The sequence below is a fragment of the Corvus kubaryi genome, unplaced genomic scaffold (assembly GCF_017639235.1).
Source record: "Corvus kubaryi isolate FWS band 111438036 unplaced genomic scaffold, C.kubaryi_AGA036_p1.0 37398, whole genome shotgun sequence".
Taxonomy (NCBI): domain Eukaryota; kingdom Metazoa; phylum Chordata; class Aves; order Passeriformes; family Corvidae; genus Corvus; species Corvus kubaryi.
This window is the reverse complement of record NW_024581137.1, coordinates 42,951,522-42,975,667: the sequence shown is the minus strand read 5'-3', so window position 1 is coordinate 42,975,667 and position 24,146 is coordinate 42,951,522. Positions and strand designations below refer to the sequence as shown.

Genomic DNA, 24,146 nt, shown 5'->3' with positions numbered 1-24,146 from the left:
TTAGTGTTTCAAATTAACAAGTGTTGATTGAAAATTTGTTCTGTTTAATTTTAATATTTTTGTCCAAATAAATGAAAAGTGTGTATTTGTCCGAAGTAGGGCATCCTTTCTGCTGCTTAGAAGGTAGGGATGTTTTGTACAGAAGTGTTTCCTGCATGTGTCTTTGAGAAAAAGAACAAAAGTTAGAGATAGAGCTGTAAACTCATCTGAAACTTCATTATATAATCAGAGAAATTTTTCCTTTTTTTTTTTTTTTTTTTGTGTTCTGTGCAAGTAAATGTAGAATTTAAGCAATAGATTTTGTGCCATTACATAGATACTGTTTTCACCATCCTTGAAAATGTAGGACCCCTGTTTATAACTTTAGCCAATTTTTCTAAAGTTTAGTATCCTTCTAAACATTTTATACAGACCATGTTTTACTCTGATACCCAAAAAGAAACAAGTCTGATTTTATTGCCAAACAGTACAATTTAAATCTCAGTTTTAGCATGTGGATTTTCTGCTTTTACAGTACCAGTCATTAGAACAGAGAACATTTTGCTCCCTTGATTTTAAAGGTCACGGCACTTGGAGCTCGGAGAGGCTTTGGAGAGAATTGAGTAAGGAGTCCTGATCAAAAATTTTGTCTTTCAGTAATTACAGCAAGTGAGTGTCATCCCTTGCCAATATCAGTGTTTCAAGGCACTTCTTTCAAAGGGATTTTTTTTTTTTCCATTTTAAGTGCTGTATAGAAACCAGCTTACTAAACTCAGGGGTAGGATATGTGCACACAATTGTGGCCAGAGGAAACTTCCCCAAAGTCTTTGTGCTTCGTATTCACAAGTCATACTTCCCAGTCTGCCTCTTTGGGGGGCAGCAATTACCAATTTCTACCCAAATCTTACAGAACAAGAGTTTAATGCCAGCAGTTGAACACACACAGCACCTCATATTTGATGAGTTGCTACAGTGTGACTTTGGCTTTGCAAGCCAAGTGCCTTCCCAATGGGTAGTCTTGAATGTTTCTTGAAAGAACTGCAGCAAAGTCTCTTCTTGCTTTTCTCATCCCCTGTCATAGCAGAGAAAGAAAAATGAGGATCCAGTTGGAAATGGGGAGGAAGTGGAAAAAGACAGATATGATAGAAAAGAAGACAACACGATTGAGAAGCAATTTTGATTGAGAATTGCAATCACTGGATATGGCTGAATATTCCTATATGTTCCTATACTTTGTTCTCTCTACTGAAATGCAGATTTCACAAATGAAGCAGAGGGTGTTTCACCCAGGCCTATCTGAGTAATGTGGCTTCCTAACATTAACCAAAATCAAATGGAAAAGTCCTTGATGCCAGGGTTTTTAGACATTTTGTTGTTTCTTGTAGGCAGTTCCTCCTTGGAATCTGAGGGTACAGATACTCACATTGTCAGTGTCCTGGTTTGTATTCTGGAATTTCTGCTTCAGCACAAAGGCTAATGAGTCTTATAAAAACAAAAATAAAGGAATGGGGCAGGTGTCATCTAAGCCCCAAATTGGGCCTCTGGGTGTTTGAAGGGTGCAAGGCTCGTGTTATAACAGCTTGAGGCAGCCAGCTGTGTTTGAGGTGTGAGAGGAAGGGAGAGTGTCTCTGCAGATGGGGCTTTGGGTGGTCAGCAGCCTTCAGGGTGCTTTGAGCAGCTCTCAGGATGCTCCTACCTGAGACAGTAGTTGCCTAGGAAGTGCTGTCCAGAGAGTATTTTATAAAGATTTGCTGAACCTGGAGTTGCAGTTGGGGTTGATGGTGTCTGCCAACACTAGCCAAGCCCTGCCTGAGAGCTGGATGAGCCCCTCCCAGTGGTGCTCAGCGGGGCTGGTTTTGCCAACACCTTACTAGTTTGTCTGAAGTAACATGACGATGCCACCCAGCTAGGGTGGTGTTTGTGCATCCTGATGAAACCTGTACTTTCAAATACAGCTGGTGGTGCAATGTCTGTTTGCTCATTGCTGGAGAAGGATGGTGGGCAGGAATGCAGGCGGCTGTCCACACATGGGATTTGCTGTGTCTGCTTTGCAGGCTCTCTGCAGATCCCCATAAACTTCACAGACTGTGATGTATACGCAATCGTTCTATGGTAAAGCTTTGGCTCACGGGCAAAAATAAAAAATTCTTGTGAAATGAAAGAAAAAGCCTTTGTTGTTATAGAAGTGGAAACAGAAGTACTACTAATAATAGCAGCAAGTTAATTAGAAAACATGAAACAGTTCACAGAGCTTAGAGAGTTTGTGTTGTAGCTGCCTGGCTTGCTTGGCTGCTAAGAGTCTTCCCCTTATCCTCCATCCAAAAGCTCAAAGCTTAGAGTTGAACTGTGTTGGAGGGATCAAAGGATCTCTCTTTCTTTCACCATAGTTATTTTCTGAAAAATGTGGATGTTCTTTATGTCTGGAACCGTGGCTTCCTGTCTTACTGATTTTCTCTATAGAAGTGGAAATTCAGGATCTTAATTCTTAAAAAGCAGGTGAGAATGCGAGGGTATCTGTACAAATATATGATTGTTGCAGATGCTTAGGAAAACATCTAAGTAGGTCAGGGAAGACCCATATAAAAATTCCATAAGTGTGAATTACTCTGAGATAAAATTAATTAAATTGCTCCTTGAACAAGAAGTTCACAGTGATTTCCAACTGCATCTGTGTAAGGAATTGCTTTGTAAGAATGCAGGTATTTTCCAAATTTTTATTCACATATATCTATAGCTCAGTTTCCCATTGCAAACCTTGTTGGGTGAAGGGTTGTTTGGTTTTTTTTTTAATGGTAACATGAGGGAAGACCAGTGATTTATACATGCTAATAAAGCTTCTGAGCTGGTTTTGACCTATAGAGCTTCCAAATTAATCAAAAGTCATATTTTTTGAAGTATGTCAGTTGATTTAACCATAGATACCATGTGGCTTTGCCATAAATATGTATGTGTTTTATGTCTGATGCAGCAAACAGTTGCAGGAGAGAATTCCCCAGCAGAAATCTCCTGGCTTCCAGGAAAACATGTATGAGCTAATGTAAAACAAATACATAGTAAAGATGACATTATTGCTTTCTGCACCTGTCTTACATATTTTTGAAGCACATTATCTCTGCAGCAACCTGACATTTTTAAACAATATTTGCCCTATTTGGGGGGAAAATGTTACTAGGGGCTATTTTGGATACCACTGTCTTTCATCTTGGAAGCTGATAGCCAGCAATTCAATTAGGTTTTAGAGGAGGGAATTGGCTTTAACTGCTTTTAGATCACATCCACTGGTCAATGTGTTGGTGCCTTTTTGGGACAAATATATTTAATACCTATGGATAGTACATCTTTCCTTTGGTAATAATACACTGTGTGCCAATAATTCATAATTTTATTCATACAAAGGGAATGGATTACTTTTTATCACTCGTTATTTAAAAGATATGTATTATTACTGTCACAATTATTATTACTACTATTTTAGTCCAGTCTCTACTTAGGTACAGCTTCCAGTGGCTAGTGTAGCTTTTTCAGGTGAGAACTGTTGGCAGTGATCTCAGAGAATCAGCATCTTCACTCAAGAGAAACTAGCCTGAGCATATTGCCTGTAGTTCAAAAACTCTGTTTGAAAGCAAATCTGTTTGCCTTGAAATAAAATGGCTTAGGGTCCTCCACAGCTCAGCAATTGCGTCTTTGCGAGCTGCTCTTCCTGAGATGAATGGCAAAGGGTTTGAATGAGCCTCGTTGTTATGCAGCGTGTCCTGCAGTTAGAGGAGCCGAGCAGAACAGAACTAATCTCTGCAGCACCATGGAGCGAGCTTTATAAAGGCTCTAAAATTCATGCAACTGTGCTATACCAAGAAGAGCAGGCAGTACGTCAAGGTCGGGATGAGCTGGTAAGCCCTGTCTCTCAGCAGCAATGTTTGTTGCAATGCAGGTCCATTCTTGTGGCGCAGCGTTGCTGTCACGGCTCAGGCAGTGCTCTCTGCCACGTGGATACTCAGTGCCCTGCTACGTGGTGCTCATTTACTCAGCCTGCCTTAGCAGCTGAGGCCCGGAGTGCAGGGAAATCTGAATCCAGTCCCCGTCTTGTTATCAGTTGACGATGCTTCCCTGCTGGTTTCTTGAAAATCACTGTCTCCAAAAGCAGCAGTGTGTGTTGAATAACAAACCCCTTCACATTCAGGCTCTTCAGGTTTGGGAACAGAGCCAACATTCTTGAAGAATGATTTAGTGGCCAATAAACATCTGCAAAGTCTGTAAGACTGTCAGAAACAGTAACATTGAAAGTAAAGATCATATCAGTAGCAATTCCCCTATCCTGACAAGGCATTCAGTGCAAATATTTGTTCAGTCATCCTTGCTCTCATTCCTGTTATCACAGACTGTTTCATACCTTTTGCCAGAGAAGCAATTCCTCCTTCTTCCACAAAGCTGTTCACATCCAAGGCCTTTGCAATGTTAAGTGCTGGCCTACTACTGTTTCAGACCTCCCACATGTGCTCCTTCAGAGTGCAGGAGCCTCATCTGTCTTAGGCAAAGACTCTGCTGTGAAGGGCGCTTACAACTTTCAGTTAGTGAGCATCTGCAGTGTTCAGGTTTAGCTGCTCCTTGAGAATTCAAGCACAGTCTGGCTGATTCATTACACTGCATCATTCTCCATGATATCCCGCATAGGCTTTCAGCTCTTCTAAGTATGATTCTTCTGCAGAGTTACTGGAATTGCACTGCACTGGGACTCAAACCATTTTAAACACAACATGATGTTTGGAGTAGAAGGAGGTGTTTCTGCTTCTTCAAAAGCTCTTGGCAAATAGGTACATCTTCCTGAATAACTCTGGGCATGCAGTTCTGCTCCAAGAGCCTTCTGCCTTTTGGTGCGCTGCCTCTCACTCACTCGGTGAATAGGAAAACTGAAAACACAACCCTTCTTGAGATACCTCCCAATTTACTAGAATCTCTGAGGGCCTGTTTAAAAGCTGCCAGGGAATATTTAGGTTTCGGAAGAAATCCCATAATGGAAATAATAACAGTGCAAGTTGTGGTGAGCAGGAGCATGAAGACTGCAATAGCTTTACAAGGTAAAGCAGAGGAAACAGAACTGAAGAGTTGACTCAAAAATAATGTTATCAAACACTAAAATCACTTTTGTGCAGCTGGAGATGAGAATAATCCACAGGCAGCTCTTTTTCCTGCAGCTCAATCAGCAACTTCTTTCTGTGGTTATTCTGCATATGGTCAGGGAGGTGTGTGACGACAGCTTTCTATGTATGTTGTGATAATTCCTCAGGATGCTGAATAAAGGGGTTCCCATCACATTTCAAGCTAGATGAGGAAAGAGATACTTTTCTGACATATGTAACCTGGCCTGGTTGGAAAGATGCCTCAAAACCCATCTTATATCCTCATTGGGTGCTCAGTGCTGGTTCATCTCCACCAAAGCCATAGCATGAACACATCTGACCCCCTCTGAGGACAGGATGATTGATTTCCTGATGTGCTGTTCAGTGCAACTTGATACATTCTATCTGGCCTGTTTCAAACTTTAATGAAGGTGTTTCCATAAGACATCTGTAGGATTTCACAAATGGGTAAGTAAGGCACCAAACAATTACAATTTAAATTAATTTTAGATACGTAAGACCTTGTGAATGCCCATGATTTCATGGCTTTTTATGCATGTAAAGCAGCATAAAAACCTCATTTAACCTCCTTTGCACCTGTGAGTGCTCAGCACTGCTGAAGTTGAAAGCTCAGGCTCTCAAGTCAGAGTCTAGAGACCGAAGAATGTACTGTGGCACTGTACTGTGAAAAGGTCAGTTAGAATGACTTACTGAGCCCCACACAAACCTGTAGCACAAGCAGAGAGACTGTCAGTCACTAACGTGATTTACTTAATGTGCTACGTCCACCTGACTGTCTTTTCTCTTCTTGTGTCCTCTTCCGGCAGCAGCATCAGAGCTGCTGTGTCATGGCACCGAGGTTGTGCAGGGAAAGGTGTCACCAACTGCTCCAGGTTCAGCCCTGGCACAGCTTCATCATGTCCCTTCAGGAAGTGGTGACCACAGAAAATACCATGTGTGATTGTACTGCTGTATCTCATAGTATACTTAGTGTGAAGGCAGATTGCTTAGCCATTCCCATTTTTATACAAACATAATTTAGAAGCAGATACAGGTAGGTATATATTTGAAAATATCTGTATCTCCCTGGAGATATAAACAATGTTTTAAATTTCACATGTAATCCCTGGATTTGCAGGATCTGTTGTGCAACAGTTGTCTGGGTTACCATGAGGGTCTTTTGCAGCTTACAGTCATTTTTATGGCTATTTGATTGCTGGAGCCCTGATGATGCACTTTTCTTACAAGCTGCTTGAATTTGTGTGCTTATGATCTCACAGAGCACAGTAAGTTTGGGACACTACTTAGGTATCTGGGGTTTAGTATTTGCACAGGTGTCAGGGTGGTTAAGGTTGGATATTAGGAAAAGGTTCTTCACCCAGAGGGTGGCTGAGCACTGGAACAGGCTCCCCAGGGAAGCGGTCACAGCACCAAGCCTGCTGAAGTTCCAGAAGCATTTGGACAATGCTCTCAGGCTCATGGTGCAGTTCTTGGGGCTGCCTCTTCAGGGCCAGGAGTTGAACTTTGATCATCCTTGTGGATGCAGCTCAGGGTATTCTATGATTCTGTGGGAAGTTTTGTGCACATTTCAGTACCCCATGCAGTGGATGGAAGAAAGTGGATGTTTAAAGAGACCATATTTGTTAGTTCTTTATCTTACAGGCAAGGGAAAGAAACTGGATTTTGTCTCTCAGATAGACTTACCCATTCTTTACTCCATGCTTCTGGCTAAACATGCCATGGAAATCAGTTCTGACATTCACTAAGAAGTTCCTCCACTTGCCTGAAAATACAGCACCTTATAATTTAAATTTTCGTTGTACAGCATATGCCATGTCTGAGCCGGCTTGGCTCCCAGGAGCAGGAGAGGAGCTGGCTCCTGCAAGTGGGGCCACAGGAATGGGTGGCATGTTCCTCTATATTCTGCAAGAGGCTTCTGAAAATATCCTGTGTGCATGCATTCATATCATAACATTACACTGCATATATAGGGTCTGCTCCCAAACCCACAGCCAACTAGCATAACAAAATCAGATTTTACTGCTGTCGTGTCAGCCTAGGGTTGAAATACGGCTTTGAAACCCTCCCTTTCACCCTGCTTTTTTAATGAAAAACAATCGTGCTGGAGTGTAGTAGTGCTTACCCTGGCTGCATTTGACTTTAGCTTTTTATTTTTAAAGCCTTATTTTAGTCTTTAAGAGCTCCCAATTAAACTCTTTAGATCCAGAGTGAAAGACTGAACGTGCCTGCCTGCACAACAGCAACTTTCCTGGGTGGGAAAAGGATATTTTTGTATTAAAAATAAAGAAAATTGACATAGTGGTATGTTTTCTCCCTTCATATTACTTACTCTTCTTTTTCCTGGTGAATCTTCATTTTCCATTTTGTCATTTTCTTTTTTTGTAACATCTCCCATACTCTTTATTTATTTTTTCTCTTCCCCTTCTCCTTTCTCCTCTTTTCCTTATTTCAGCCTCCCCCTTACCTGCTGCCTAACATGGTTTTCAGTGTTAACCCCTAATGGTTTGCAACAGAAGGGCAAACCACTTCATCTGATGAGTCAGCACAGCACGTGTTGTAAATCCCTTCCCAAATAACACACACACACACACACACACACAAAAAAAAAGAAGCCTAGGTCAGATGTTTCTTTATGCATTCTGAAATGCATGTGGGAGACTCTCACCAAGGAATCTGACAACATTGCACGACTCAACGAGAAACATGCCAGCTCAATAAGAAAAAATTTGATTTCAGTCAGCTTTGCGGCAAACATGAAAAGAAAATAAAACCATATAAGCACCAGTTTGTTAACAGCTCACCTCAGTGCTCACAGCCCCAGCTCCCATTTTAGGCTCTGCTAAGTTCTGGCTGAGAAAACAAGACTCACACAGTGCCCTGAATCTCACCAAGGAGAACACACTGTCAATGGTCAGGGGAAATTTAGAGTCAGCTGTGACTGAACAGTGAAGCGATTTACACCAGGTTTTTATCTATTTTGCTAACTCATGAATTCTTACATTCATGGGCATAGTTCAAGACTGTAAGACCATTTGCACCATGCCTACTATTATGTGGGGCTTTCAGTGCACTTATTAATGCAAATATTAATATAGACTTGCAAACTCAAGTTCTCTTTTACGATTTATAAAATATACCTATCACAGTCTCTGTGGGCTTGTACACTCATTTTATAAAAATCACATGTATTAAAATGTAATTAGATGCCTACTCCCACTGCATCAGGCTCCAGGCTGCATGAGGTAAAAACGTCTTCAGGTTCTCAGGTATTCAGAAAATAACTTGAGTGATAGCAGTCCTTCACACTTAAAGCTTATATGTGAAGTTTGATGCAAGAAACAAATTGCAGTGAAGTGTTTTCACAGAAAAGGTTTGGTCTAGGGCATGATGGCAAAGGGATGTTTCTAACACTGGCAAGACCCACTGTATGGATCTTAATAGAAGATGTCAGACCAGGGCTATAGCTGTTCCTGGAAAAAAACCCACGGGGTGAACAGGGAAAAAAAATATTCTCTCTGTCGGTCACTGTGAACATAAATTGTCATTATGCAGTTTGTTCATCTGAAAGGACGTAACAGCTGATGACAGGTCAGTTGTTATACTTGGTGTCCCTGTGAAGCCAAAGAGTGAGGTAACAGAGTTGTGGGGTTGACTTCATTACAAGCTGCTCTGTAACCTCCTCCTGGAAGAAAGAGAGCAGTGGTAAAATAAAGCTTTGCTGAAAAGGAGCTTTCTCTAGAGCCTGGGCCCAGAGCTCATTCCTGCAAGTTTCTGACAGCTTCCTCCTCCCACCCAGCTAAAGGACATGGTAATAAATCTTTGTCAGTAGAAATCCAGTACGCCCCTGAGATCAGACCAGCTGAGATTGGTATCATGCAGTCTCCCAGGTCACACTGCCATGCTGTGTCTGCAGCCACAGGTCACCTGAAACTCCAACAGGGACTTTCATTCCTCCACCAAAAGGTTCTGCTGCATGAGTGCTGCCAGTCCCAACCAGATGGTTTCACACAGACCTTCCCAGTCCAGGACCTGCTTTGGGCAGGAGTGGCCTCACAAGGGACAACAGTGAAGGGATCCCATGTGGAGGTGGCCTGGGGTCAGCAGGAGATCAGCCACCGGGGCGTGTTTGGGGAATTTTTCTGTAAGAGACTCTGCGGTTTGGAGTCTCTTCCAGCATGAGCTTTCCTGTCTGCACTTCTCCGTAATTCATCCTTAATAGGTCTATTGTCCCTGAGGAGGAAACAGGGAGGATGGTGCAAAAGGAAAAGGATTTTAGGAGTTTCAGTGCTGGGTGGGATGAGTCCTGCCTGTGTGTAGAAAGCCTGTGGTAGTGTGGGTCACTGGCTGAGCAGTATCCATGTTTACAAACTCATTTGTCTGTTTACATCAGGCTCAAAACGGGAGCCTGCGAGTGTAAATATGGGATGGCCAGCTCCTGCTGCCTCCAATTAAGGTTAGAGAAGCTGAGGTTTTCTTGATGCTACAGTCTTTGCACCAAGATTAAATGACATTTTTTATAAGAGCAAAGGGCCTGGCCTGCAGCTCTGGGCTACAATTTCCCCTCCCTTGCATCGCTGAGCAGCCTGGGCTAAGCCACGTTCCCTCCCCAGATGTGGGTGAGTATTAGTGGTGTTGTGTGATTCATGGTTTACTTTGGGATCCTTTGGGGTAAAGGAGCTGTATCAATGAAGAAGAGTAAAGGAATATTAACTCAAATTAACCTAGCTTTTTCCTTGGAGAAACAGAGATCTGAAAGTCTTATATGCCCTGAAATTGTGGTTTGGAAAATACTGGAGTCAAGGTGTGTGTAAGTATGTGACCTACAGAAATACCTCATCTCACCACTAATTTACTCACACATGTAATGTTCATTTTTCTTTTCAGCTGCCCCAATTTATTTCCTGTTTCTCCTTCTTTTTCCTCTTCTTGCTTGTTTTGAAAATGCTGGTCAACACATGTTAAGCCAGAGTCTCCAAAACCAACAAAAGAAAGTTCAGGAGAGGCAGTGAGAGAAACAACTGAATAATGTTGCCAATTTTAAAATGAAGATAAGTTATACAGGACCTTTTATTGAACCAACAAATGTTTTATGGTGTTCACCATTTGAGGCCAGCAGTTCTTTTCTTTCTCTCCATTTTAAGCTAGACTAGAAGATGTGTAATTCATCAGGAATCTGTACATGTTTAAGTAGCTTCAAAAAGTATGACGGTCATGTGAGACTGACCTACTGTGTCTTGACTTGCATTCCCATTTTTTCCCCACTACATAATGTTCTGTACCCTTCCCTCTCTGTCTTGTTCCCTCATTCACACATTCTTTCCCCTGTTGGTTTCAAGCCATCTTTGCTTTGTCAGTGTTACCTGATAACACAAAGCAGGGTTTAAGCCAGTTATTGTGGCTCAGCTTGAGCCAGATACCACAGTGAGTGGGGGAGCAATGTGGAGGCTGCTTGGTGCCACGTAAGGGGTCAGTCTTGCCTTCACTGTTCCCTGCAGGGCCTTGGGTGAAGTTGGTTCATCACCATACACATGATATTCTTAGGTCAGAATTCTTATATCCAAAGGATAAAATGTAATTAACATTATTTAGCACACCTCTGAAGTTGTCCAAGTATATAAAAGTTATTAGTCTGGGTGCAGTGAGCAGTAAGCATCTGAATTGTTCTGAAATATCTGGATGTGCTGCAAGCTCTGTGTAGCCAGACAGTCTTTGTGCACAGTAAATTAGAGGTGTGTGATGCTATTGTGCAGTTTAAGGATGGTTTGCCTGCAAGAACCCTGGGGTTAATTTTCTTTGGCTGGTCCTTTCTGATAGCAGAAGAACAAAGGAAAACATTTTAAATATAAGAGAAATCCTGGAAAAATCTGTTTTTAAATGCTTCTGAAATTATCAAAATATTGCCTAGGCAGTATTTTGTCTTTGGATTTCTGAGACTCATTTCCGTCTCTACTAAAAAGGGACTGCAGGCTACCTTGCAAGAGAGTTGTCAGGATCAGCCAGTTAATATTTATGAGGAAATTTCATGGTGAAAAAAAGATGCCATGTATATTATTAATAATGTGAGTCCTGAAAAATACCATGCTAAAATACCATGTATCACAAAGCTGGTATTGTCTGGTGTCTACACTCTTGGCACTATGTCCTACAGTAAACTGTATACTGAAAACTCATACTAATGGAAAGGTATACAGGATTCCATTGGTAGGTGATTTATAGTGACTTCCTATTATAAACAAGAGGGAACAAATATCCTGCCTTGCTGGTTTCTTTGGGCGGATGTTGAGAGCAGAATGAGACATTCTTGGGTAGGCAAAAGCTGATTCTCTGGATGCTTGCAACTGGGAGCAGAATGAAGCACCAGAAAATGAAGTATAAATGACAACCCCTAATTTTAAATGACTGAGTTTCCATTTTCACAGTGTTTAAAACTTTATGGTTACCGAGCAAATGACCACTGTTTTAAGTGATTTCCAGACCTGTAGCAAATAGGTATTTCTGATGTTTAGTATTAAATATATTTATTATACAATCTCAATATACATTAAAAGCCTACTACCATCCTTTGACAAGAAGCGTAATCCTTTCTGAGACACTACAAAACACTTTCAGCAGCAGCTTCGTTTCAATTACTAAATATGATATTGAACACTACTGTTGTTTGTTTAGCAAAATTATTTGTGCTGGCCAGTTGTATGCTGTTGAAATGTATTTATGTCTGTATGCAGTAGGGTAAACGTCATTGTTTAACCTATCAAATGAGTCTTGGGAACGATGTGGAATACAGTAATTCATCAGCGTTGGCTTTCCCTAGAGTCACTTGACACACTGATCTAAGCTTGGCAAGTCTGTAGGGGTTTAAATTTGTGTGACAGCCTGCCTTGATCCAACTACTGAAAGAGCCACACTCTTTAAGAGGAGACCAGAGGTGCTGCCACCAAAGGTGTGTGAGATTAAAGGTAACCACAGTGCTTGGAGAGAACAGCTCTGCAGCAACCTTGGTACCTCAACGCTGGTAAAGTGCTGCTTCTCATGTAGTAGAGTGGAGTGAGTCATGAGTGGAGTGCCCATCAGCACTTACTCTGGGGCTAGTCCTCAGATGAAGCTACTCAGTGAGATTCAGTATGCTCCATCATTTTTCCATTCCTTCCAACCCCATTGCCAGAGAGGTTACCCAGCCCCAGTGCCATTTCCTTATTGCCTCAGAGATGAAATCTAGGAACATGTTGTGTGATGGTCAAGAAACTGAACACTTTCCATTTTGAGAATGAAGTTCTTTGATCACTTCCATGAAGCAATCTCACGAAAATATTGCTTTTACAGTTGAAATATACCTTGCAATTCTTGTGCAGATACCTCAAATATCAAATGCTTTAATTATCAAAATCTTTAATTAGTAGTTGGGGGCAGAGCGGATAGATTACAAAAGATGAAGAAAGAGCAAAATATTGGGTAAGACTCAGAATTTTGTGGGTTTTTTTATACATTTGATAACATTTTGTCATCTATGTTCTTTGGCCAGTGAAGAACCAGACATGACCAGCCCGCATTTCTTCCAGGCTGAGCTAAGCCATTAAGGCTGTAGTTATGCTAGCAGTGTACTAAATCTCTCTAAATAAATATAGATATGAATCATAGACATACTGAATATCCAAAAGAGAGATATGGTCCTCTCCTCATCCAGCTCTCAGCATATCCACATGGATGATAATGCTGTCCAAGGACAAAGTGTGAGGAAGGGACCATAGAACAGAACCTATGTATTTGGCTTCACAGCAGCACTCAGGGACATTGGACTGCAGTGTTAAATAGAATGGCTGAAACCACTTCTTGGAGGAGATATCTGTTGTTTATGAATGGAGTCTGGACAAGATACAAAGATACATGACTTAGATGGCAGATTCATGGCATGTGAAGTGAACCTCACTTTTGCTTTGAGTCACATTAAGTTGGTTTGACTGGCAAGATGTCAAGGAGAGCATAAGGAAAGGTCGTTGTGTCTCTCACTGTGGTTATCCCCAACCAAAAAAATATGGTAATACTTACTTCCTTTGCTAAGAGCTGTTCAGACACGTGGGAGCTGCTTGGATGCTATGGTAATGCAAACTGGGATATGCTGTCAGAGGTTTGGTATAGGAGAAAAGGATTTTTGGCAAGGAAAAAAGGCCTGTGCTTTGAAAGGATGGATTTTCAGACTTCATTGTACTAATGTGCTTTTAGAGCAGTTATTAGCAAGCGCTTTTGCAAATTGTCAGTGATGGTTTTATTGTAACCCAGTTTTGAGTTTCTTTGACATAAATTATTTGTTAGAAAAAAACATAAAATCTGAACAGAATAAGAAAATATGTGTGATTCAGGAAAAATCTTCAGCAAAGTTAAAGAATGGGCAGCTCTTTCCTCCTGGATTTTATTTTTTAGCTTTGCTACTGCTATTATATACCATGGGCAAGATGCTTTCTTTTAGAGCTGGCTAAACACCAGTAAAAAATATTTGCAAATACTCCTTCAAATAAACGCTGGAATTGGAATGTGTGTCACCATTCACACCTACTTCCCTCAGAAGTTTGTACAAGCAATTTTTTTGTTCATAGGAAATATTTTCCAACTGCAAAAGAAACTGACAAATGCTTGAGAGAGGTGTATTTATATCCAGGTTTGCTCTGGCAATGATGTTCTCTATTACTTGCCATTTCCATTTCTATACCTACTGACCTATTCAGTCCTAAACCTCTTCTTTAAAATTGTCTCTAATTAAAAAAACAATGAAGCAGGGCTGAAGAATTCTTCATAGCCAAGTATGGCATGAAGGAGAATTTTTGTGTCATTCAGTACCTCTTTCTGGATCAAATGTTTCTTTTTTCCTTGGTTCCTTGTCCTCTGCATAGGCTGGACTTCCCATCTTGAATCCCATTCAAGCATTGATCTAGGAGAGTTTAAGAGATACTGATTTAAGATGTGCACTTTTGGAACAAAACTTAAACCTTGGTCACCTGTGAGCATTTATTTATAAAGCTGTTTTGCGAAAGGATGGAGGTCTGCTAGATCAAACAGTTTGACAAACAGCTGATCTCTGAAATTACAGCTGGTGTCCCTGCATTTCTTTAGTGGGACTGTGGTCTCCAGCAGTCACTTCCAAGTACTGTGCAGTGCAGCTGAGCTGAATTATTGGCTGTAGGAGACAATGGGCTGCTGGCTGTGGTGGGCAAGGTTGCTCCTAAGTGGAGGGCTACCAACGGTTATTCCACTGGAAGCTCTGTTTAAAGACAAGATCAACTTTAATAATCTGATGGAAATCTAGCAATAAGGTTGATTTGTATTTGGGAATCTGGTGTTGCAAAGATGTGCATTCCTTGATGAGATTTATGTTGTGTTTAGACGCTTTTTGGGTCTTGTAGTCATTAGCGCTCATGCCGTTGCTGTTTCTTTGGTTGACTTGTTTTGCATAGGTATTGCATTTGGGCAGCGGCTTCTTGCTCCTCTATAATGTATTTCTGTGTCAGGATAGCAAACCCACTGAATAAAGCTTATACATTTCTGCCTGGTAAATATTTTTGGCTTCCCTGGGACGTGAGGACTTAGTGAATGAACAAATATGACTCTTGATGAGGAAGTGCAGTTTATGCCTGTGATGCAATTTCATCTTTGAGGGCTGTTAACCAGGTGTGCTTGTTACTTGTGTCCCTCTCAGCTGCCCCTGTGACTGAGGCACTGCTTGGGCAAGGGGCACATTAAAACTCCCACACATCATGTGTGCATGGGTGAGAGTCCTATTTTTAGTGCATACTGAAAGGCATTCACTGAAAGGCAATGAAGCTGATTTTTATTTTTAGGTTTTGCAATTACTTATGTCTTTGGTATTTATGTTTTGAAACACAGCTCTATTACCCTGCCAAATGTAGGTGAACCTTCAAGAACAGCTACACCTTCAGTGTAGCTTTCTCTAGGCAGATGCCTGCATGAAGCTTGTCCTTTGTATGTGTCAAAGCAAAGATTTTGTTTTAAATCTGGTATCAATTTTGGAATAAGCCTTGCGTTATTTTTCAATATGCCTATTCCCTGAACATGCTTGTTTTTAAAACTATTAAAATAAAATAGACTTTTTTTTTTCCTGTTTACAGAAAATCTGGAGAATGGACCAAATAAGTGTGAAAGGTGAGTAAGGGACTTCACAATTTTCCAAAATTATTGCTGTTATTACAGTTTTCCTGATACCATGTAGCTATGTAAGATGTGTGTGTAAATATTTGTTGTTGCTTGTATCTAGCGCAGCTAACAGAAAGGGATCCAGCAAAGATGAAACATACTGGAAGGAGATCAACGCAGCTATGGCCCTAACGAACCTTGCCCAGGGGAAGGATAAACTTCAGGGAACTACCAGCTGCATCATTCAGAAATCATCACATATATCAGAAGTAAAGACTGTTAAAGTGCCATTAGTTCAGCAGTTTTAAGAGATGGGTCCTCTTTCTTTTTCACATCAAACGGACATTTTCCTCACAGGATTGGTTTTCAGCAAAATCAGATTCACTGATATGAGGAAAATGTGGAAAATAGGTCCCCTTTTACAGAATGGTCAGTTAAAAAAATTAAGGTCCCTTCTGACCCAGATGTTTTCATTGTATTAAATGAAATGTTCAATTGCTTCTATAAAAGTCATGTAAATTATAAAAACCCTGTTTTTATCAAAACATTAACTTATTTTATGTTAATCAAAGTGCGCATAAGATGTTTGCATTGCTATTACAGTAAGTGCCTTGCTTTGAAAAAATAAGCTATAACGTGGGCATAGTACAACAGTGTTATGCCTCAAAATGACAATGCCATAATGCTTAAACTTTGTATATTATTCCAAGTGGGCTTAAGCAGCCGAGGGCTAAACACATTACTGCTGAAGGCCCTGGAGAGTTGTGCTTATTTGACTTGTACAAATTGATGAGTCTTAATGAAATTGTTACATCATTCTCACTCTCTTTTTTTAATCAACAGTGTTATAAAAATTGTACAGTATGTTTTGTCAAAGTGACGATAAGGTTGTTAATGCATGTTTCTTACCTGTATATGCAGTATATTAAAATACCAAAATCATTCCTTTGAAAAGTGCAATACTCTAGAACACACAAATTTAGGAAATAAGTTAATTGTTCAGATTATTTTGAACTTATACATATGATCTCAGCTGTGTTGCTCTTTAAAAATTTCTAGTTGAGAAGGTTTTAGCCAGACTAGCTGTAAATTCAAGTTGAATTTCTATAAATTTAAAGCTTTACTAGTGATTTACTGAAGTTTTGATAGAAGTAAAATTGGTTTCTTCTTGTACAAAACTAAAACTATAATGCCATTCAGAAATGTTTCCATGGTGGAACTTATTACTTTATCGTGGTTTAAACATTTTTATTTTGTATGTACTGCATAAATGAGGACAGTTGATTGACATTTCACATTTCAGTAAGGAAAGTCTATAATATAAACTATCAAAGCCCAAACAAGAATCACAAGGGAACTGAAACATTGAAAAATCTCAGCATTTAAGGCAGGAGGGTTTTAAGAAGATACTAAACCGTGTATTAAATGTCATGTCTCTAAAATTGACTGCTATTGAGTGTAATAACTATCATAAAAGCAGGTTTATTTTTAAATTTTATCTGGAGGTGTACAAGTTATTCTTAAGTCATATAACAATAGTCTAATGAAGTTTACAGTGCTTGAATAAACAGTGGCAAAGCCAAAACCAATTTATGCTGAATCAGTTACAGAAAACTGGAAAAGAGCTGATTGTTGCTAGGATTTGGATTTTTTCCTGTGGGTATCCTGTCAGGTTTTTTCCTACTTATCCCTTTCCTTGCTTCTCTTTGTGGTGAGCCATCAATGAACAAGGCAAGAGTTTAGTTCTGCTCCTGCTGAGTGTAATGGCAGAACTCCCACATCAATGGAAGCAGGACTATGCTAATGATGTAACTAACTTGCAAATAGAGGCTGTTTCAGTTGCACTAAAATAGTCAAGACACATTGCAAATATCAGCCTTGGTGTGACTTCTTAGGAAACTTCTTGATGTAACATAACGTTGTTGGTTTTATTTAGTGTACAATGAAAATTATTTGATATGAAAATATTTTGTACATATATATTTTTACTTTGTTTTCTAAATTGCTGATTTGCATTGACTTAAAGTGCCAAGCAAGAAATGTATGTTGTGACTGTATGAACAGTTGAAGTATGTTTTACTGACTTGCATCATTATATGTCTTAAGATTCTGTGACATTAATTTTTAATACTTTACTGGATTTTGGCATAATAATGTGAGTTTATAACTAATAGCAGAGAGTTAATACTTCACTTTCGTTCATACTATTATAAGTTATTCTGGTATTAAATATTTTGTGACAATAAATTCATGGTTTTGACAAACTCTTCTGTTAGAAATATTCAGTGTTTTTGTCTGTATAAGCAACAACAAAATTTGTCTTGTAAAAAGGGTACTTTTGGGGACTCCTCTGAAGTAGAACTGGAGAAGGCAAGCCATTGTGTAAACAATTTGCTAATGGTTCTCCTTTCCAATGATCAAAGCACAAGAATAATCTGTAAAACATATCAAATGGGTTTTAAATTTAAGAAATACTTGGCCTAATTTCTTGTTACTGTTTCCTTTAATTTATTTTTTTTTCTACTGCTGCTTTAGAGTTTTCTGAAAACACAAGTTCTGATGAAATATGTGTGTGTCTTTTTTAAATAACAAAAGTCATGATCAGTGCTGAGCCAACAGCTAATGAAAACTCAGTAATTATTTATGATATTGGAAAAACAAACATTATTACTATTGCTCTTTGTTTCAACATATGTAACCATTTTAGTAAAATAAATAACTGCAAACAACGTTTTGCTGGTTTGAATTAAATATTCATTTATCTGTCCTTAGGCATTTGCATTTCTGGTTTCCTGTAATAGTCAGGGTTTCCCTGTACGGGGACACAAGCATGTGATAGGCAAGGACGAAACAGAAAAGTTAGTCTGATCAATACACCTCGTGGTACATAGTTGTGTGAAGTAGTTCAGCTCATCCCCAGTGAAAATAACTGCAGCAAGGTTTGAGGAATGACTACTATGTCATGATGACATGCTATGGCATGATGATAATAAATCCTCCACACTGGAGGAGTGCAGGGGGAAGCCATAGCTAATCACTGACCTGAGTCACTGGAGAAGGTCTATCAGTTGGGAAAGACTTTGGTCATTTAGGGTTTTTTGGCAGTACAGGCTACATTTACGTACATTACCCTGTGCGGATGCTCGGCTGTGGAACCTTGGTGGAGGAGATGCAATCAGCCCATCCAGAAGCTCAGTGCTCATAGTAGAGAGCCCAGTGCAAGTGGTCTGTTAACTTTTGTGCCTCTGCAAAGCTACTGCACTTGCATGGGAGGGTGATAGCTAAGATTTGGTGGGCAATCAGCACTTCAAGGTTTTATGTCCTGCTGATCTGTGATAAACATGGTGCTGCAACACCTCGGGCCATCCAACGTGTCAGTAGGGATCTGGATATTCAGCTGATACGTGAGTTCCTGAGGGAGTATGTACAGCCTGACTTTTGCTGTTGGGAATGTGTAAAAACACCCACATCTTAATGACGCTGAGCTACTTGGCACCTACTTTGTACCCGAGTCTGACATGAAGACACCAACTCAATCTGCTCCCACCTACTCTGTCACATCATTTTCCAGAGCTGAGCACTCACAAACTCTTATAAACCTCTGAGTAAGAGGAGCTCCAATTTTCACTTCAGTAGTTAGAATATACATTGGGCTCAGGATTGCAGTCTCCTCTCCTAGCACCACACAACTGCAGCAACCACTGAGCTATAGCTCTCACTTTGTAGCCTTATATCCTCCATTGGTGGCCTCATGTATAATAAATACCTGTGCCAGGTGAAGCATTCCACCAGGGAGACTGAGAGCAAGTCCCAGGACAATACACAGACCATTTTGAGTACATCTGATAACTTGGTGGCTTAAGTTTTGACAGAGTTTGGCAAAGGATGGCGGCTAGGCTTGGATACCCACACGCAAGTGCATGAAGTAGCCACTGCACTATGAGCTAGAAGGAGAAGATGGGGAAGGAGGTTGATAATACATCTGTACTGTGAAAGGAAGAATGGATTTAGCTTTGGCTACGCGAATGGCTATGTGGGCTTAAACCCGTTTCTTCATTCTCTCTTTACTCAGATTTTCATTATGTTCCCTGGCTTTGATGAACAATGTTTTTATCTACCTAAATTATCCGTCAGTGGAGATCAACAACACCAAATGTGAGATGCTATTACAGGAAGCAGCTTTGATTATAAAAATAATCATGAGCTTCTGTAATTCACTGTACTCTTAATGCTCAGAAAGTCCTTCTTTTTACTCCCTGTGTCATCCCCAGCAATAGGAGAGAGTGTGGGAATTGTTTTGCATTAGTAAAAAGGGGCCCTGCACCAGGGAAAGGACTTGGTGGCTGCCCTGGATGCTCACAGTGAGTGGTGAATGAGAAATCACTGGCATGAGAAATTACTCAGGCCCAGTCAGGGAGCATGCAGGTGGGGCACAATTCACCCTGCCTACTAAGGCACTGCCAAGTAGTGGGACTGCAGCCACCAAGCTCAGATCCTCCTTCAGGAATCCTTCCAGAGGCTTTCAGGTTCCATCATGCCTCTGTATCTTTCAGTCTTGCAGAAGTCCTGGGCCATATTCCCCACATGGCTTCTAAGTGCTGGAGAATATGACTGTATCTGCTGGTGACTCCCCTGTGTGGGGTTGAAGATGAGAGTATGTGCAGCTGTTTCTATCATGTTTGACTTTCACAGAATCACAGAATCACAGAATCACAGAGTAAGTTAAGTTGGGAGGGACCCACAAGGATTGAGTCCAGGTCCCATCCCTGCACAGCACCATTCCCAAGAATCACACCATGTGCCCAAAAGCGTTGTCCAAACACTTCTTGAACTCTGTCAGACTTCATGCTGTGACCAAATGATTATGTTGTCTTTCAGGTGTTTTTCAATACCTCCCAGAATGATCTCCCTAACTTTATCGGGCACTGAAGTGAGACTGACAGGCCTGTAGTTTCCGGGGTCCTCCTCCTAGTTCTTCTTGAAAACTGGGACAATGTTCACCAGCTTCCAATCAGCTGGGACCTCTCCAGATTCCCAAGACTGCTCAAACATCATCTAGAGAGGTTTTGCAGTGACACCAGCCAGCTCTTTCAGGATTCTTGGATGAATCCCATCAGATTCCATAGATTTGTAGGGATCCAGCTGGAGAAGCAAAACCGGCACAGTTTTGGGGTTGACTGGGAATTGATAATTCTTGCAATCAGGGTCCTCCAGCTCAGGGCACTGAGACCCCCTTGGCCCACCATCTGTGTTGAAGATAGAAGCAAAGAATGCATTAAACACCTCTGCCTTTTCCATGTCCCTCCCTGTTTGTGAGGTGAACATCCTCATCCTGTAATGGGCCATTGTTGGTTTTGCACTGTCTGTTACCATTAATATATTTGCAAAAATCTTTTTAGTGTCCCTCACAGTTCTGGCCAGATTCAATGGTTTTCTCACACAAACCAACTTTTCTTGCTGTGAAACCTCATGTTCTTCTATGAAACCTTCAAGAAAAATGTGCTTCCATTCAGTCCCTCGTGTGACCACACTTTCTTAAACCTGAGCCAGGTACTTGCAGGAAAATAGAGCCTGGAGTTGGCACAGACTGAGAATACCAGATTCTCCAGTGTTCCACAACCAGCTCTGAATTTCAGTGGGCACAAGTTCAGTGGTCACAGTGACAGCTTTAAGCATGACAGCTCCCTGTTCTCATTCCTGTGCTACTATGAACAATCTGTGAGACTCTTAGGGAATCAGAAAGAACCTCAGAGGGTTTCAGGATCCTAACCTAACAAATCAAAGCACTTCTGAAGGTCCAAGGGCCAAATCATGTTTCCATGGCCAAGTGCAGGCAGTTGCTTGCCTGCTCTGAGCCAACTGGACAGAAACTTGGGTAACCAAGTTTGGCATCAAGTCTGAGCTGCCATACCGAGATCCTCCACAGAGCATGAACTGGACTTAGTATTGTGTGACTATGTCTGTGCAGCTTTGGGGTCATTGATTGTTCTATGTCTTATTCACAATGTCCACAAATTTCTTTGTGCTTTGGTGCAGTATTTCAAAGAGGACAATAATGCAGCTTTGTGTGGCTGAGTTGTTGTGGTAGGAGGATGTTAATAGTTGGAAGGTGCTCTGGTGACACCCCTGCCCAGCCTAGTTAGGTAGGGCAGGAAAGGAAGATGAAGCATGATGCAAAGGGCTGAATTGCCTGAGAGCACTGCACTGACGCACTGCAAGGGAAGCTACAGGAGTCCAGCCTTGATGCCAGTTCATGTCTTACGAGCTGATTTGCAAGTGCCTAGGTGTGCTTGATTCTCATTAGCAGCAGAATTGAGACCCAAACCCAAAGCTTTCACAGTGCTGGGTTGCTGAGCCAGTGTTTAGGTTTGGGCCCCATCTTGAAACTCCTCTTGTTTAACAAGAAGGGAGGCAGTTGGCTAAAATACAAGTACCTTGCGGGGGAAAAAAATGAAGAGGAAAAAAAAGAAGAAGTGGAAAAGAGACATGAATGCCTAATGCAACAGAAAAAAAAGCCCCAAGCCTCCTTAATGTTGCTGTTATGTCAGCTTGGGTTATTGGCAGTGGAAGTGGTTATTGGCAGCGGAAGTTAGACCTGGCTCAAGGCTAATATAACTTGTGCACCTGACTTTTTAAAAGGAGCTGAGATCTGGTTTCTGTATGGATGGGCTTTTTTTGTTCATGGTATCGGTCCCTTCTCCAGATTTCCTTAACTTTCCTTTCAGCCTGCTTTGGACTTGATTGTCCTTCTGTCTTCCTGCCTGCCTGAAAAGTCTCCTGTTACATGCAGACAGCAATGGGATCCTTCACACCAAAGCTCATTCTTCTGGGTTCGCAGTTTCTAGGGCCATATAGGTGAACGATGTATGATTCAACAAGCTGGTGTTCAATGACAAAGTTTGGTATCTTCCTTCTCACAGTCCAGGGCCAATGAATATATGAAGCCTCAGGAATGTGCAATAGAGGCTCTTCAACCAACAAGCTCACCATCACTTCACTCCTAACTACTACTGCTTTTGGCTATCTTAACTCCCAGAAGGACTGTCAATTTAACCATAACTACCTAAGAACTGCCAAGTCTCATTTTATGAGCTGCTTTTGAGAGTTTAGCTATTTAAGGCTGATTTTAAACAATTTTTATTGGTACTTCGTGGCATGTGCCTGATTTACAGTGCTGTAAATAACCACAAATTAAGGACATTTCTTTCTTTACAGTAAAGGCACATTATCTTGAGCATAAGAAAGATAGTTTGTTGGTAAAGAACTGGAGTGCAGGCCCTTTTCTGCCACAGGCTTCCTGTGTGAGTCCAGGTAAGCCTTATCCTGAGTTTGGTCCATGCAGAAAAGCTGACTCTTCCCTGGGAATGCTCTAAACACCAGGGAATGTGGGATGAGGATCCCATCTTGAGATGTCCCTCACTGCCGTAGGAGACAGCAGTGCTGTTTCATAAGTGACACACTCTGTTTGATGCACTTAAGGAACTGTAGGATCTGATGTTAAGTGTAATTTAAAATTTCATCTAGTCACATGTCCCAGTGCAGGCATCACCTTCTGCAGCACTTCCAGCTCTTCACTAACTGCAGCAGCAGACTGAACTACTGAGAACGAAAGCCCAAATCTGACACAGCTAAAGTTGGGGAAGACAAACTACACTCTCAAGAAACAAGCCATTGGGACCCACACCATGAAGGCTCCTGGTGGGCCCAGGCCACCACTACTACCTTTGCATTATCAGCTGAGGAGCACACTGAAGCACATGGATAACCTCATCCTAGGAAGTGTGAAATTTGTCTTTAAGAAAGACGTCTTGCAGTCTGGGAATTCGTGGATGTACAAGTTCAGGTGTAAGATAAGATGTTTCATTTAGGACCATCCCTGTGACGTGGGAATGTTCATAAGAGCAGTCTGATTTTCCTCATATTAACTGGTGCAGGCATGAGAATCTTCACTCTAAAGGGTTTAAAGCTCTAGTTTTGCACCTTTTAAAGAATTTTTCTCCCAGGTCTGAGAACTGGAGAATGTGCTCATAAGGATCAGAAGAAATCCAGAAGTCAGGCAGCACAAAGAAACCCTGCCCTGTGTGGTCAAGGTGGAAAAGGACAGCAGACACATAGACACCATGCTGGGGTCTTCAGTGCCCTCACTGCACTGCACAAATGGGTTCCTTTTCAACAGTAAATTCCCTATTCATGTTTGCTGCCTTCACACACAGAGAAAAAATTCTATTCATAGGGGAGAGTGAGAGCGTATAACTGAAGTACATGGTTAAAGGCTTTGGGCAGCACTTAAAATGTTAATCTTAACTTTGGGAATCTTGTGAAATGGCCACAAAATATGTGGCCGGATTTTAAACTGTTCCAAGTACTCAGTGGCAGCCAGTGTAGTCATGAAAAATGGTCAGCAGCATTTCAGCTAAATCTTTGTGAATTAAATGCCACGTCAGCAAATTGGAAAAATTTTGTGGAACAGGACAACTGTGTTTAATTTCTTTGGATTTCTTTTAAGAAATCTTGGAGATGATCAAATCCCCAATTTATATTTTTTTTTTAATGAAGAAGCCTAGTTTTTCAGATTTACTTTTGTTGTCTTGAAATGTAAGATAATTATAGTAAAAAAGATTGAAATCAACACCAAAATAGAAATGATTGAAACTTTCAAAAATATTGAGGTTTCCAAGTGATGTTTACTGACTTTTTGAAAGTGTCATTTTGGCTATTTATCTTCATTTGTTTATGTATTTACACTTTCTAACCCATTTTAAAATAACCAAAAAATAAAGTTTTACGGTCTCAAAAATATCTACAGGCTGGGAAAATACATTCTCCATAGTTGCACTGAAGAACTTTTAATGCTCATTGTCTTGGAAACAAGAGTACTTTTGCATGATGACT

At 40.8% G+C, this 24,146-nt stretch overlaps 1 protein-coding gene across 5 annotated transcripts in view; it reads left to right on the top strand.

The window, feature by feature from the left end:
* Positions 1–17,983, top strand: part of MKX (mohawk homeobox) — a 50,104-nt gene extending 32,121 nt beyond the window's left edge. For 3 of the 5 annotated variants that reach the window (XM_042043629.1, XM_042043630.1, XM_042043633.1), the window contains 2 exons: positions 15,230–15,263; positions 15,376–17,983. In XM_042043629.1, the coding sequence (XP_041899563.1) occupies positions 15,230–15,263; positions 15,376–15,562 (221 nt within the window). In that variant the 3' untranslated portion in view covers positions 15,563–17,983. The remainder of the gene's footprint in view (positions 1–15,229; positions 15,264–15,375) is intronic. The other 2 variants (XM_042043631.1, XM_042043632.1) reach the window with 1 other exon arrangement.
* The last annotated feature ends 6,163 nt before the right edge of the window (positions 17,984–24,146 follow it).